The sequence below is a fragment of the Panthera onca genome, chromosome B2 (assembly GCF_046562875.1).
Source record: "Panthera onca isolate mPanOnc1 chromosome B2, mPanOnc1 haplotype 2, whole genome shotgun sequence".
Taxonomy (NCBI): domain Eukaryota; kingdom Metazoa; phylum Chordata; class Mammalia; order Carnivora; family Felidae; genus Panthera; species Panthera onca.
Window position 1 is genome coordinate 94,540,177 of NC_138343.1, and position 14,753 is coordinate 94,554,929.

Genomic DNA, 14,753 nt, shown 5'->3' on the forward strand with positions numbered 1-14,753 from the left:
GAACGGGATACTTATACTTTATTTTAAGCAATAAACCTGTATTATTATGTATTATTATTACCAGCATCATAAAAATGTTAAAGTCACTGGATTTGGCTATTCTCAGTCTCAATACTATACAATAAGAACAGCTGGGCTTTCCAAATGACCTGAATCAACTAGCTTTTCTTCATCTCATATTAGGAGAAAATGGACAGAAGATCACTTATTAATGTTTTAAACTCCTAGTCATTTATCTACAAAGTTGTCTTTCAAAATGACAGGACACAGAGCTGATATTTATATATAGGGAGAGAATAAGTGGACTTTCATCAAACAAATTACCATTTTCAAAGAACGACTCATGAACGATCTTATGCCAGAGCTACTGAGCTCCAGTCATGTGGTCTTGTGTTAATAACCGAATCTCCACAGACATGAAATTTCTTTGCTACATATAATAATTTCCATTTAGAACCCAGGAAGTAAAGAAAGGTTTTTTTTCATATTTTGAATCTACATGCACCTTTTCAAACTGGGGAAAGTATTTTTTTATGTATTATGATAAAAGAATTGTGTATATAAAAAAAGTATGCTAAAAAGCAGTGAGACTTAAAATTGTCTGGAAAGTTAACAAAAGGAGTGAAAATGGATTTTAATAGCCTTGAGAGTTAATCATGTGCCTTCAGAGCAGGAAAAATTTATCAATTTTATTTCACAGTCTCCTTTGGATTCCTCTCATAATAGTAGTGAATCATAACATCATCTCTTTAATATTAAGTATGTTTCCAAAACTTAACCTATGAAAACTTTTAAAGGTCAAACTATCATCTACATTTATGGATGTCTTTTCACTTAGGGAACTGATTAGGGATTTGTAAGAAAAACAGGAGACAGATTCATACAGAACAACAGGAGTAGTCTTAAGCTCACGTGGTATGTGTTAACAAAAACATTTTCAACAGGTAGTCATTAAACCAGATTTCGCAGCTCTCCCAATACAATGTGGTACTACAGCAATGGGGGAATAACAGAAATCGACCCAAATACTATCCGATGTGTTCCTCAATACGCCACAAACAGATGTGACAGAGAACTCTAGGAAAAGAAAACGCATTCAAAGTAAAATGAGCAATGTGGGTCTTGACATGATGTAGCTGCCATTGTTTCCAATCTACCTGGTTGGTTGTCTGGCAGAGAAGCTTGATTACTTAAGAATGTGCCGTTTGTTTTCTTTTCTCCCTTACTGATCAAGAGGGGTCAGGTGAGAAGTGACTGATCAGCAAATCCAACCCTACTACTACATAAACCAACTAACTCCAGTCAGGAGCTAGTTCATGTATATAGAGTAGCACCGCTTTCTAGCTTTTTACTCACATTCAGGTCTTTTGTGTGGTTTCCTGACTTTTCTTCCCAACCATGCTGCTGGGATTTTCCCGCACGCTAATCAGCATGATGGATATTACCACGCCATGCAGTGCTGATGAAAGAGAGGACACAGGTGATGAGCCGGGGACATGCCAAGTCTGGTTAGGAATCCACCCCAGGACTGATATAAAGACAACCACTCAGCCACTCCCATGACGAACAGAGAGAATCATCAGTCTCTGGGAGCTAGTAGAGAGTGCATGGCTCTCTGGTACAGCACAAGGAAATGAAGGCTCACTAATGACACACTCTGACAGCCTCCAGCTCAATTACTGAAGTTAAGGTCAAGAGGACAACAGTCCCTTAAAAATGACACACAAACTGAACATGGTGGGAATTGTCATGAGTCCCTAAGCCCCTTAGTAACGTTTAAAAATGTTTATACGTAATGGTTTCCTATAACAAAAACATGTTCCAAAAGGCCTGAGCATGCCCGTCTCTGCTCTCGAGCACTGCCTGGCCCTGGCACAGTGCTGTACCCAAGGCAACGGCTTATTGGGCATCTGGGGAATGAATGCAGGAACTGGGCTGACCAGGAAGAAAGCTGCTGGACAACTGCTGCTCCAAGTCCAAACTACCCAACGAGGACGGGGCAGGTGAGGCAGCATTCCCTGAGGGACAACTGGACATTACTGTGTAGGCTTCATCAGGCAGAGCTAGATGCACACCAGGCCTCGAGGGTCTTCATGTGCCTAGACCTCAGCAGGGGGAGGGAGGGTGAGGAAATTAATGTTGGCTTTGTGCCCACAGGGTCAAGCATCAGGCAGTGATTTTACATGTTAACGTAGTATAACATGTGTATATATAAAATAGTGCAACATATATGTACGTTTATAATACGTGTGTAATGTACGTACAATATATAAATGTCCACACAAATAGACACATATTTGAATTATTAGGGATCACAAGTGAACATATAAAAATGGCAATAGGGATATGTGATAAACATTAAGATTAGGATTACCTTTGTGAAAAGAAACTTTTTTTTCAAGAATTAGCTATGACAGAATTAGGTTCTCAATATAGAATTCAGCTAGATGGTCACAAAGAGGCTGGGCATTTTCTCCTTAATCCTTCCTAAAGGTACCGGATACATTTTCAGAATCTTCATCTAGAGCACCCTCTGCTGGGAAAAGTGCCTCAAAATACTTGATTTCCTTGTTCCCCCAAATGCTCTGCGAATCTTTAAAATAAAATAAAATAAAAGTAATTTTTTTCTGATCTGGTAGAATCTTCTAAAACATGACAATTTCTATTGTCCCACGACCCTGCCTTCCAACTAAAGCCTCACAGTCTATGTTAAATAATTGACACCACTGTCCCTTGAAGGCAAATGCTAGACAGGTTTCACATTACCCCCAAGGGAATGAGGGAGCTGAGGGGACTGAGGGCCAGAGGGCCTTGGCTGGCAGGTGAGGAGAAAGAACAGTGGTGACCACCACCCACCTTCCAGGATGGAGCAAGCCCTGGATGTCATTTTCCCTGGAATGAGAGGCACCGGGAAGGTAGCTGGCCTCCAGACATCTTGAAAGGTCTCTGCAGAAATCAGGATGGAAGAGGGGAGCTGCAGAGAGGCGCAATCCCAAGGGAACCCTGCTAGGAGCAGAAGCCTTGGGAGGCAACACAAATATGAGCCAGAGAGTTTATCGTCCACATCACAGAACAGAACTGAGGGGATCTCACTACAAAAGGATGCCATGAGGGAGGCGGCACCAAGACACCCATCATGACTGCAAGTAGACTGTGGCAAGGAGATGCTGGCAAACAGCTCCAGAGGAGCAGAAATCCCCTTCCCCTCCTCTGATTCCTCCTCCTTGCATGGCCGCTGGAGAAACTAATCCATGATGAATAACTGAGGTGAGATACCTGGAGTCACCGTCATTGCTGGGAATGGCCTCACCTGCACAACGTCAATTCCAATGTTCCAGTGTGATCGTCCTTCAGAGTTTCCCTCTGCCCCTTCATATTCCCTCCCTCCCATTCCCCACCCCCATCCCCAAGCAACCACTGACTGTTATGTGCCATTATAGACTAGTCTGCATTTTCTAGAGTGTTCTACAAATGGAATCCAACACTGTGTACTCCTCTTTTCTGGCTTCTTTCCCTGAGCATAACTGAGATTCATCCCTATTGTTAAGTGTATCAACAGTTTGCTCCTTTTTACTGCTGAGTAGTATGCCATCATAGAGACGTACCACAATTAGTTCATTCATGCACTTGATGATGGATATTTGGGCTGTGCTAGTTTGGGGCTACCTTTAATAAAGTCTTAATGTGAAAAAAAAAAAAAATAAACCACCAAGCTGGGGGTTGAGTAGTCCCTCCCCCCCATCCCCCATGTGCTCACCAAACTGGAAGGAGAGGGAAGAAGCATGTCAACTGGAGAGCCTGCTTTGGACTACGAACAGTTCTAATACCCAAAAGCATCCAGAAAGTTATGGGTTCTGTTGGATAGAAGTCAGTCATCCTGGGGAGAGGTACTGTCACAGGCAAGGATGGAAAAACTAAAGCCACTTCCTCATTACAGGTAATGGACTGCTCAAGCAAGAAAGACCTGTTCCTGCAGGAAGGCTGAGGAGCTGTGAAGGAAGAGTCATAAGGAGATAGTATCAAGGATAAAAGGGAAGTCCTCAGTGAACCTGGACTGCAGCAGCCCAAGGAAAGAAGGATGGAAGCTCACCAGAGAAATTCACACACATCCACACACTCAGCCACTCACCCCAGAGGGCCCTCCAACCGTACCCACAATGCCCAAACTGCTCTCACATCCAGCAGCTACCACCTGGCCCAGGAAGCCTGCCTCAGCATCTATGAGATGTTGTGCTAAATCCTCTAGCCTAGACTTTCAGAGCTAAAAAAGCCCTGGAAGAAATGAAGGAAATATCTGGAGAGAAGTGATGTACTCAGGGCTACGCACACAGGACCAGAATAAAACCTCCTACTTTGTGTTACAGCACACCATCACCGTAACACCAGCTCTCTGCTCAGATGCTGGGACAGTGTTGGAGGGATTAACCAAACACAAGGTTCAAAATGACGATCCTAAAAGCAACTCCATGAAAAGTGAAAGAGCAATGCAGCACATGCACTGGTGCATGGTTATGAAGCAACCAATGCTAGCAAGTGGCAGGGTGACACCTGTTGTAAGGAGACTCCCCTGGCAGCTGCAGTACAGCTTCAAGGAAGACCACATCCAGTTTGTGTTTACTAACCCCGCTCGCTCTCTTATGGACTTCCTCTGCATCATCCACTTTTGAGGCTCTGATCCAACATGAAGTTCCTTAGGACTCACCATATAGGTCTTTAGTTCTTGTTTTTTTAAACAACTTTAGTACCTCTGTGCAGCAGAGATGCATCCCTTCAGTCATTACCATCCTTTCAACAATTATTGTTGCTGTTTTTGCAAGAGCTCTTTCCTTTTGACCAAAGAGGCGAGCACGTGTGGTTAGGAAGACACAGGCTGTGGAGTCTAACACACTCAGCAGGCAGTTCCAGCCACAGGCTTGCAAGCTAATGCCTCTAGCAGGCATTTTACTCCGTCCATGCGATGGAATGATCACCTCCTTCGCAAGGCTCTGGTAAAGATTATATCAGACAATTTACATAGAGTGAACGTCTTTTTAAAGAACGGTAGAAGGTTCACCTCAACTACTAAAATCTGCTTTTCTTGTCACTTGCCCAGTAGAACTGAATATACATATGTCGAATACACAGATGATAGATCTTCACTGTATTTCTTGAAAGCTGGATTACTCACAATAATGCTATGGAATGCCTCAAGCACCCATCAACAGATGAGTAAATAAAATGTGGTGGGCACACACAATGGATTATTATTCACCATAAAAAGGAAGGAAATTCTGACTCGTGCTGCAACATGGATGAACCTGAGGACTTTATGCTAGGTCAAATAGCCAAGTCACAAGAGGACAGATACTGTATGATGACATTTATATGAGGCACCTAGAGTAGTCCAACATAGACTGAAAGTAGACTGATGGTCAGCAGGGGACAGGGAGAGCCGGGGAGCCAGGAAGCTGGGAAGCCGGGGGGTTACTGCTTTCCCAGTTTCAGTTTTGCAAACTGAAAAAAGTTTTGGAGACGGATGCTGGTGATAGTTGCACAATGATGTGAATGTACTTCATGCCACTTAACTCTATGCTTAAAAATGATTAAACTAGGGTCGCCTGGGGGCATAGTTGGTTGAGCCTCGGACTTCAGCTCGGGTCATGATCTCATGTGGTTCATGAGTTCGAGCCCCGCCTTGGACTCTGTGCTGACAGCTTAGAGCCTGGAGTCTGTTTTGAGTTCTGTGTGTGTCTCTCTCTCTGTCTCTCAAAAATAAATAAACTTTAAAAAATTGATTAAACTAGTAAATTTTGTTATGTCTATTTTACCACAATTTTTTTTAAAGTAAAAAAAAAAAAAATTGGGGCACCTGGGTGGCTCAGTTGGTTAAAAGTCTGAGGGTTGATCTCAGCTCAGGTCACGATCTCACAGTTTGTGAGATCGGGCTCCATGCTGATGGTGTGGATTCTCCCTCTGCCCCTCCCCTGCTTGCACTCTCTCTCTCTCAAAATAAATAAACTTTAAAAAAAAGTAAAAAAAGAACCTAACTGCTTCATCCAAACGCTAAGAGAGATCCAAGCAACTTGAGTTGCACGTGTATTTTACTATGAAGTTTGTTTTCTTTTAGACCACTATGCTAAATCATATAAATATTCTGGCATTTATTTCCAGTACCCATGTTACTGTATCAACCAAATAAGATTACTTTAATTAAAACAGTTCTGCTGTAATGAAATTATTAGCTTTGAAGCATAAGAATTTCTCTAGAAGAGTATGTCTTTGATTTTATGAAGAATTCAGAGGGAATAAAACTGATTATTAAAATATACTATTTTAAGTTTTCCCCATCAATACCTTCCCCCCCACAAAAGGTAAAAAGAAACACATGAACTGACATTAAAATGTTTTGGGGCAGCATATTTATCTCCCTAATTGTTACACCTGGATGACAGTAAAGATGTGTATCATTTCATAAACAAACACCTATTATTCATAGTAACTAGAGGACTTATGCAGGAGGAGAAGCTGAACTAAGAAGAAAAGAGTAGAAGCAATCTCCACAAAGAGTCAGAAAACAAATAGGTGAGAAAAATGACAACAGCAACTACAGATGGAAAGCTCATGGGAGGCGGCACTTAAGTGAGAAAGAAAAAGCATGAAAAAAGGACACAGTCTCAGAGAATGTAAGTCCTAGAAATTCACTTTTAACACACTGCATTCAAGTCTGACAAGTTTTGTGGTTTTTTTCCTATGAAGGGCCAGAAAGTGTTCCCAGCTTTGTGGGTCGTGGGCCTTTTGTGGCAGCTACTCATCTCTGCTACTGAAGTCTGAAAGCAGCCACAGACGGTACGTAAAGAAATGGTGTGGCTGTGTTCCCTGTGTTCCTCAAAAATTTTATTTACAAAAGCTGGCAGGAGGCCAGGTTTGGCCTGAAGGCAGGCAATAGTTTGCCAACCCCTGGTCTATGGAAACAAAATAAATAAATAGAAGGACAACTTGGAATAAGGTGTATCAATGCACATGAGCTCAAATACTGTGGATTCCTATTCTACCCCCTAGTCAATCAGACCCATGGGCTGAAGTTTAAATATAAAATGTTCCTTTTTTACCAAAAAAGGTAAGTGGTTCCATGAGCTAAAGACTTCCTAGTGGATTTCTCATTCCCATTAAAAATGGGCCGACAGCCCACCTATATCAAAACATTTAGAATGTTTTTTCTCATTTAAAAAATATTTCTTAGTATCCAGAAATGAACTAACAAGAGTTACAATTTTACTCCAAGCACCTCTAAGTTTTTCCATAGTTGATTCTCAACATACAGAGTAAAATCTAAGCCAGTAACTTCACAAACTTCAGTACAGTTGATTATGGTCAAGACCCCCAAGGTATACATGAACTATCTATATATATGATGGGAAAATGTCCAAAAATATACATTTTAAATGTAAAAGGTGAATAAAATATGAAGAGGCAAGCTGTGTAAAAAGGAAAACACACACACTCTTGCTCCCCACATTCTCACTTAAACAAAGAAAATGTTTGGAAGGATATTCTCCTCACCTCTGAGAAATAAGATTCCGAATTTCAAAATGTTTGTGTTTTGCTTTATGTGATTCTGATTCTGTACTTTTACATTTTCCACCATACGCAGGTATGGTATTAAAGTTTTCTGTGGAGGTTGCAGTTAAAAGGTTTATCACTTTCAAAACTAAAAGTCAGTTTGAATACCGATATTTTTAAGAGAATATTCACTCACAGGACTTATCCATAAGGATCACACAAGAATATTTATATACACAATTCGTGTGACATCATTTTTGTGGGGCAATTTCACAGTAGCACAATACCTCAGCTCCACCCATCCATTTGGGCTCATCAGGAAACTCAGCACACAAAATATCTTCTGACTGATCAGTCCCCAACACGTGGTAACAGAGTTTTTGGTGGAGATTGGTGGATGTCTCTGTACCTGAAGAAGGTAAAAATGTATACACTGAAGTGGCAGTTGACAATTTTAAGAAAATCTATTCCACTGGTATTATACAATGCTAGAAATATTTAAAAACTTACTTATCTGGTCATAGGATACAAAGTTAACATGTAAAACTTAACTGCTTTCTTATACACCAATAATAAACAATGGAATTTGAAGTTAAAAACACAATACCATTAGGGACATAATATACACCATGGGACCATAGTTAGTAATAGTAATACTGTATTGTATATTTAAAAGTTGCTAAGAGAGGACAGGTTAAAGTTCTCATCACAGGGTGCCTGGGTGGCTCAGTTGGTTAAGCATCTGACTCTCAGTTTTGGCTCAGGTCACGATCTCAGGTTTCGTGAGTTCAGGTCCCCATCGGGCTCTGGGCTGGCAGTGCGAGCCTGCTTGGGCTTCTCTCTCTCCCTCAGTCTCCCTTCTCTGCTCACGCTGTCTCTGTCTCTCTCAAAATAAATAAATAAACTTAAAAAAAAAGAAAAGTTCCCATCACAAGAAACAGAATTTTATAATTATGTATGGTGATGTGAGACATGTTAACTAGATTTAAATGATCATCATTTCATAATATATACAAATATTGAATCATTAGGTTGTATACATAAAATATGTCAATTATACCTCAACAAAAAAATTTTTTTAAACACATTGCCATTTACATTAATACCCCCTAAAATAAAATGTTTAAGTACAAATCTAACAAAATATGTATTAAGACTTATATGAGAAACACTACAAAACTGATAAAAGAAATCAAAAAAGAACTAAATAAAGGGAGAGATGATCCATGTTTATGGATAGGAATACTGTCATGTCAATTCTTCCTCACTTGACCTACAGATTCAATTTAATTCCAATAAAAGTCCCAGCAAGTTATTTTGTGGATATCGATGAGTTGGTCCTTAAGTTCATGCGGAGAGGCAAAAAACCCAGAACGGCCAACACAATATTGAAGGCAAAGAACAAAGTTGGAGGCTGACACTACCTGACTTCAAGATTTACTGTAAATAATCGAAACAGTGTGGTACTGGCAAAAGGACAGATAAATCAATGGAACAGAGTAAAGAGCCCAGAAACAGACCTACATAAATACAGTCAACTGATCTTTGACAAAGGAGCCAAAGTAACACAATGGAGCAAAGATGGCCTTCTCTTTTTTTTTTTTTTTTAATTAAAAAAAATTTTTTTTTTAATGTTTATTTTTGAGACAGAGAGAGACAGAGCATGAATGGGGGAGGGTCAGAGAGAGAGAGGGAGACACAGAATCTGAAACAGGCTCCAGGCTCTGAGCTGTCAGCACAGAGCCCAACGCGGGGCTCGAACCCACGGACTGCGAGATCATGACCTGAGCTGAAGTCGGCCGCCTAACCGACTGAGCCACCCAGGCGCCCCAAAGATGGCCTCCTCAACATATGGTGCTGGAACAACTAGACATCTATGTGGAAAAAATGAACCCAGACAGAGACCTCACACCCTTCACAAGAGAGAATTCAAGTTGGATCACAAATCTAAACATAAATGCAGAACTATAAAACCCCTAAAAGATAACATGGAAGAAAATCTAGACGACCTCTGGTTTGGGAAGGACTTTTTTAGATACTATGCCAAAGGTACCATCCATGAAAGAAAGAACCAATAAGCTGGATTTCATTAAAATAAAAAATTTCTACTCTGTAAAAGACGCTGTCAAGAGAGTAAGACATGTCACAGATGGGAGAAAATATCTGTGAAACACACATCTCGTAAAAGGACCATTACCCAAAATTTACACAGAACTCTTGAAACTCAAAAATAAGAAAAGAAACAATCCTATCAAAAAATGGGCCAAAGATCTTAACACAAACCTCACTAAAGAAGATATGCGAGGGCGCCTGGGTGGCTCAGTCAGTTAAGAATCCAACTTTGGCTCAGGACACAATCTAACAGTTTGTGGGTTTGAGCCCCACGTCGGGCTCTGTGCTGACAGCTCAGAGCCTGGAACCTGCTTTGGATTCTGTGTCTCCCTCTCTCTCTGCCCCTTCCCCGCTTGCACATGGTCTCTCTCCCTCTCTCAAAAATAAACATTAAAAAAATTAAAAAAAAAAAGAAGGTATGCAGATAGCAAAGAAGCATATCAAAAGATGGTCCACATCATAGGTCACCAAGGAAATGCAAATTCACACAATAATATACAACTATACTCCACACGCCCCCACCCAGAACAGACAAAATCCGTAACAACAGCAACACCAAATGCTGGTGAGGATGCGGAAAAACAGGAACTCTGATTCATTGCTGGGGGAATGCAAACTAGTGCAGCCACTTTGGAAGACAGTTTCACAGTTTCTTACAAAACTAAACATATTCTTCCAATACAATCCAGCAATCACTCTTTGGTATTTACTCAAAGTATTTGAAAATTTATGTCCACACAAAACCTTCACACAGATGTTTATAGCAGCTTTATTCCAAATTTGGAAGGTACCAAGATACCCTTCAATAGGTGAATGGATAAATAAACCGTGCTACATTCAGACAGTGGAATACTATCCAGTGCTAAAAAGAAATTAATTATCAAGCTATGAAAAGACATGGAAGCAACTTAAATGCATATTACCAAGTGAAAGAAGCCAATCTAAAAAGGCTACATAGTGTACGATTCCAACTATGTGACATTCTGGACAAGGCAAAGCTATGGAGACAGTAGAAAGATTAGTGGTTGGGGCGCCTGGGTGGCTCACTCTCTGGGTGTCTGGCTCTTGATTTTGGCTCAGTCATGGTCTCATGGTCATGGGGTCGAGCCTGGCCTCGGGCTTTGTGCTGACAGCGCAGAGCCTGTTTGGGATTCTCTCTCTCTTCCTCTCTCTCTGCCCCTTCTCCGCTTGCTCACTTGCTCTCTCTCTCTCCCTCTCTCAAAATAAATACATAAACATTAAAAAAAGAAAGAAAGATGAGTGGTTGCCAGAGGCTAGTGGAGAGGGAGGTGAATAGGTGGAATACAGCATTATGAGGCCGGTAAAACTGACACTACAATGGTAGATAGATATCAAGTAGCATGCATATGATTAATCAATCACATTTTACATTTGTCCAAACCTACGGAATATACAACATGAAGAGTGAGCTGTAATGTAAACCCTGGACTCTGGGAGAGTATGATGTGTCAATGGAGGCGCATCAATCTTACCTCGTCTGGAGAGGGATGTTGATAATAGGGGAGGCTCTGCATGTGGGGACAGGGGAGGTACGGGAAATCTCTGCACTTCCTCCTCAGTTCTGCTGCGAACCTAAAAATGCTCTAGAAGGTAAAGACTTTTTTTTTTCTTTTTAAGTTTTGGTTGGGCATCACTCTGGAAGTAATTCACACATATCTGCTGGCTTTGGAGGCTGTTGTGAGACTGAACTATTCTTTTTTTCATTCTGAAAAGGCACCAAGCTTTCAGGACAATGAAAAAGGTAATACCATAATATAAAAGAAAGTTGTACAGAACTTGGTGACTTTCCATAGCTTTCCCAGGAAGCACATGGTCAGAATTGTTTAGCCTCATTGTAAGTCCCTCCATCACACAACCTGAGTGGCCGTTGAGGTCCTCGTGACAAGAGGGCAGCAAATTACAGCTGGCAAAAGATGGTACCTTTCTGAAATCAATCACAATAACTAATCTTCCCTATTTTTGCCACTGAAAGCTGAGCCTAAATAGTAATTTTCATGTTTTTCACAAATAACATTGTTCTCTAACACGAAATGGCCAGTGAAATAGTTTTTTGGTCTCCCCTGTAAAGACCAACCAAGACAACAGGAAAACACTACATGCCAGAGATGGTAAAGCATGAAGAAGGTGGTGTTAAAAGCTTATATCAGCAAGGTTCAAGGTACCTGGCCCTTTCTATCTGGGAAGATGAAGAGTAAAGGGGGAAAGAAAAGAGACTACTTGAGCACAATAGGATCTTTGTGCAAGTGAAAAGAAGAACAAAGGTATGTCCTGCAAGTTAACAAGGAGGAAAATGTCAGGATACATCAACCAGGTGACCCATAACTTCTGATCAGAGGAAGAGATACGATCACCACAGTAGGAAAATTTCATAATCACTCAACGTCATTAAATAAATTGGTTTTGTAGAAAACAAAAAAGATCCATCTTCTCCATGCCTCCTTGGGAGATGTAACACATCTGTAAAGGACTGATTACAATAATGGCTCCGTTTGTCATGGGTCCTTATGTCTGTTTCTCCACCCCTTGAACAGGGGCTGCTGGCCCCATGACTTGCTTTGGCCAACAGAATGCAGCAACACGAGGCAGTGCCAGTAGCAAGCCTAGGCATCAAAGAGGCTTGTGCCTTTTGGCTCTCCCTCTTGGAATCCTGCTGAGCTGCCATGCAAACCAAGTGGCTAGCCTGCTGGAGGATGAGAGACCACATAGATCAGAACCCAGGCCCGGACACGGGAAACAGCCAAGCTGAGATCAGCCAACTGATCCACAGCAGAACATGGAAACATGACAGAACTCAGCTAATCCAGCAGAACTGCCTGGCCAACTCACAGGCTCACAAGCAAAACAAACAAACAAACAAACAAACAAACAAACAAAAAAACCCAAACATGGTTATTATTCTGAGCCAATAAGTTTTGGGGCAGTCTGTTACACAACTGATACAACATCCTTTGAGGAAACTGGGTTCTACACTAAACAACTTCTATGTAGGGTTTAGCTTTTAAAGTCTTATGAAGTCACACTTCTATTTCACGAAAAAGGTGCTTCACCTGATACCTTAACTTACCATCACTTTTTCCATCCTGTTGGGGATATGAGTTGTAGAACATCCCCTTCCCATCATGGGTCCATGCCATACAGCTGAACTTGACTCTCTCAAGCACATCTGGAAGCTCTTTGGCACCATCAACTTTCATGAACTTGATCGTCACCCAGTCTGAGCCGCTGGCACTCAGACCATAGGCAAAATATTCACCATCTTCACTGAATGCATAGCCTATGGGACACAGGATAAATCCTCAGTGAACTTGGGGACACAACCCCTAGCCCTGCCCACTGCCCTCCGTGCTGTCTGACAACGTTCTCTGCCAGATGTGCAACAGAAGGAGCAGGAAACTTGCAGTGAGGAACCCAGAGGGCTGAGCCCAGGCCTTACAGGAATTCACCTCACGAGCTTGGACAAGTGTCCGAACCTCTCTGGGTCTTAGTTTTTTTAACCTGTAAAATGACATATTGGATTATATGACCACTAAGATACTTTCATTGTTTGTATTTCTATAATTCAATAAGCAGTTCGGTTAAAAGCAGAGCTCATCTGAGACTTTCAACATATTTTATTTATACTCTAAAGAGGAAGGGGAAAAAGAATAAGGAAACTACTTTTAGAGTATCGACTGGATTATGACACGTAGCATGTAACAGAACTAAACGGAAGCCATTAAGTAATTTTTGGAATGGATTCCAAACTATTTGAAATCACTCTTTACAACCTCATTTTCTAAGCATTGCTGGCACTCAAGGATTAACGTCCACACCATCTGACCAGCACAAGCCCAGGTAAATAAAGCCCAAGGGTTGCAGTGAAGGCTCACACAGTGCATATTCCAAAAGTGACCGTGAAAAAGAAAGAAAAGCAACACCATTTATGAACTGTTATGCACGTCCAATTCTTTAAGTCCATGACAGAATGTTCTAATCACTACAGAATATGTGTTGAGAAATTTTATATGTTTATATCAGCTTTTATAAATATAAAGTAGGTATAGAGAGCATTTGTTACCAGATACTGACACTAGAGATTTCCTCTTACAATGTTTGCTAAACTTTAGTAGGGGTTGAAAATTATCCTCAGAAACTCAACTATTTTCAGAACTGCCCTACTATGTGACATGGAATTTCTATTAGTGGTAAATAAGTTTAAAATTTCACAAAATCTCCTTATTAATCATTTATGATTCTTATGAAGTATGCAAGCTCATCTCTATATAAATACAGAGAAGAGTCTAGAAGGTGATGGAGAGAAAATACTTCTCACTCTATATAAATTATTTCTATATAACGAAATTTTTCGGGAAAAATTTAAATAATTGATTTGAAATGTATAAAAAAATCACATGCTATCAAAACACTCAGTATGTTTACCCACACTGTAACCTCCCTATAATATCATTTTCAGAAAACTTGAAGACTGAGGCCAGGTCCCATGTCTAATTTCCCTTTTCATCTATCAGGACCTGTATATGGCAGGCATTCCATTAAAATGTTACTGGAAAGAATTTTCAGAGACTCTCCTATAATGAAGTTCTTCTGGATGAGTTACAAGACAGACTTTAGTTAAAATTAAATGATATCCTACACAGGATATGTTCTTACATACCAAACCAGTGTATTAACTTCATTTACAAGTGCAAGCTCAAATTCACGGGAGGATATTTTTGGTTAGCTGGCTGGCATCTTAGTTTCAATACTGATTACTTTCAACACGAGTTAGGTAAAGGACCATCATTTACATACACAGCTATTTAGGAAGAAGAGGGGAAGACCCATGAAGTGACTGAGTGGCTCCACAGAAGGGTCTTCCCAAAGCGCTGCTACAACAGGGCCTTTTGATTCCCACCTAATCGATTACAGGACGACCGTGTTCCAATTGCTCAATTCCGCAGGCTGAACCCCCACCTGTGCTTTCTCTACAAAACAGAGGATGCTACAGCCAGGGAACTGCAGGGAACAGTCAGGGAAATGCTGAGCCAACTTCATTAAAATCTAGGATACCAACGAGAGATGATTCCCAGAGTATACAACTA

General features: G+C 40.9%; 1 protein-coding gene across 1 annotated transcript in view; it reads right to left on the minus strand.

The window, feature by feature from the left end:
* The window catches only part of PREP (prolyl endopeptidase), a 120,275-nt gene that overhangs the window by 78,636 nt on the left and 26,886 nt on the right, over positions 1 to 14,753 (minus strand). Inside the window, exons 5-6 of the mRNA XM_078447174.1 lie at positions 12,737 to 12,946; positions 7,827 to 7,948 (exon numbers count right to left, since the gene is read on the minus strand). Coding sequence (XP_078303300.1) covers positions 7,827 to 7,948; positions 12,737 to 12,946 — 332 coding nt within the window. The remainder of the gene's footprint in view (positions 1 to 7,826; positions 7,949 to 12,736; positions 12,947 to 14,753) is intronic.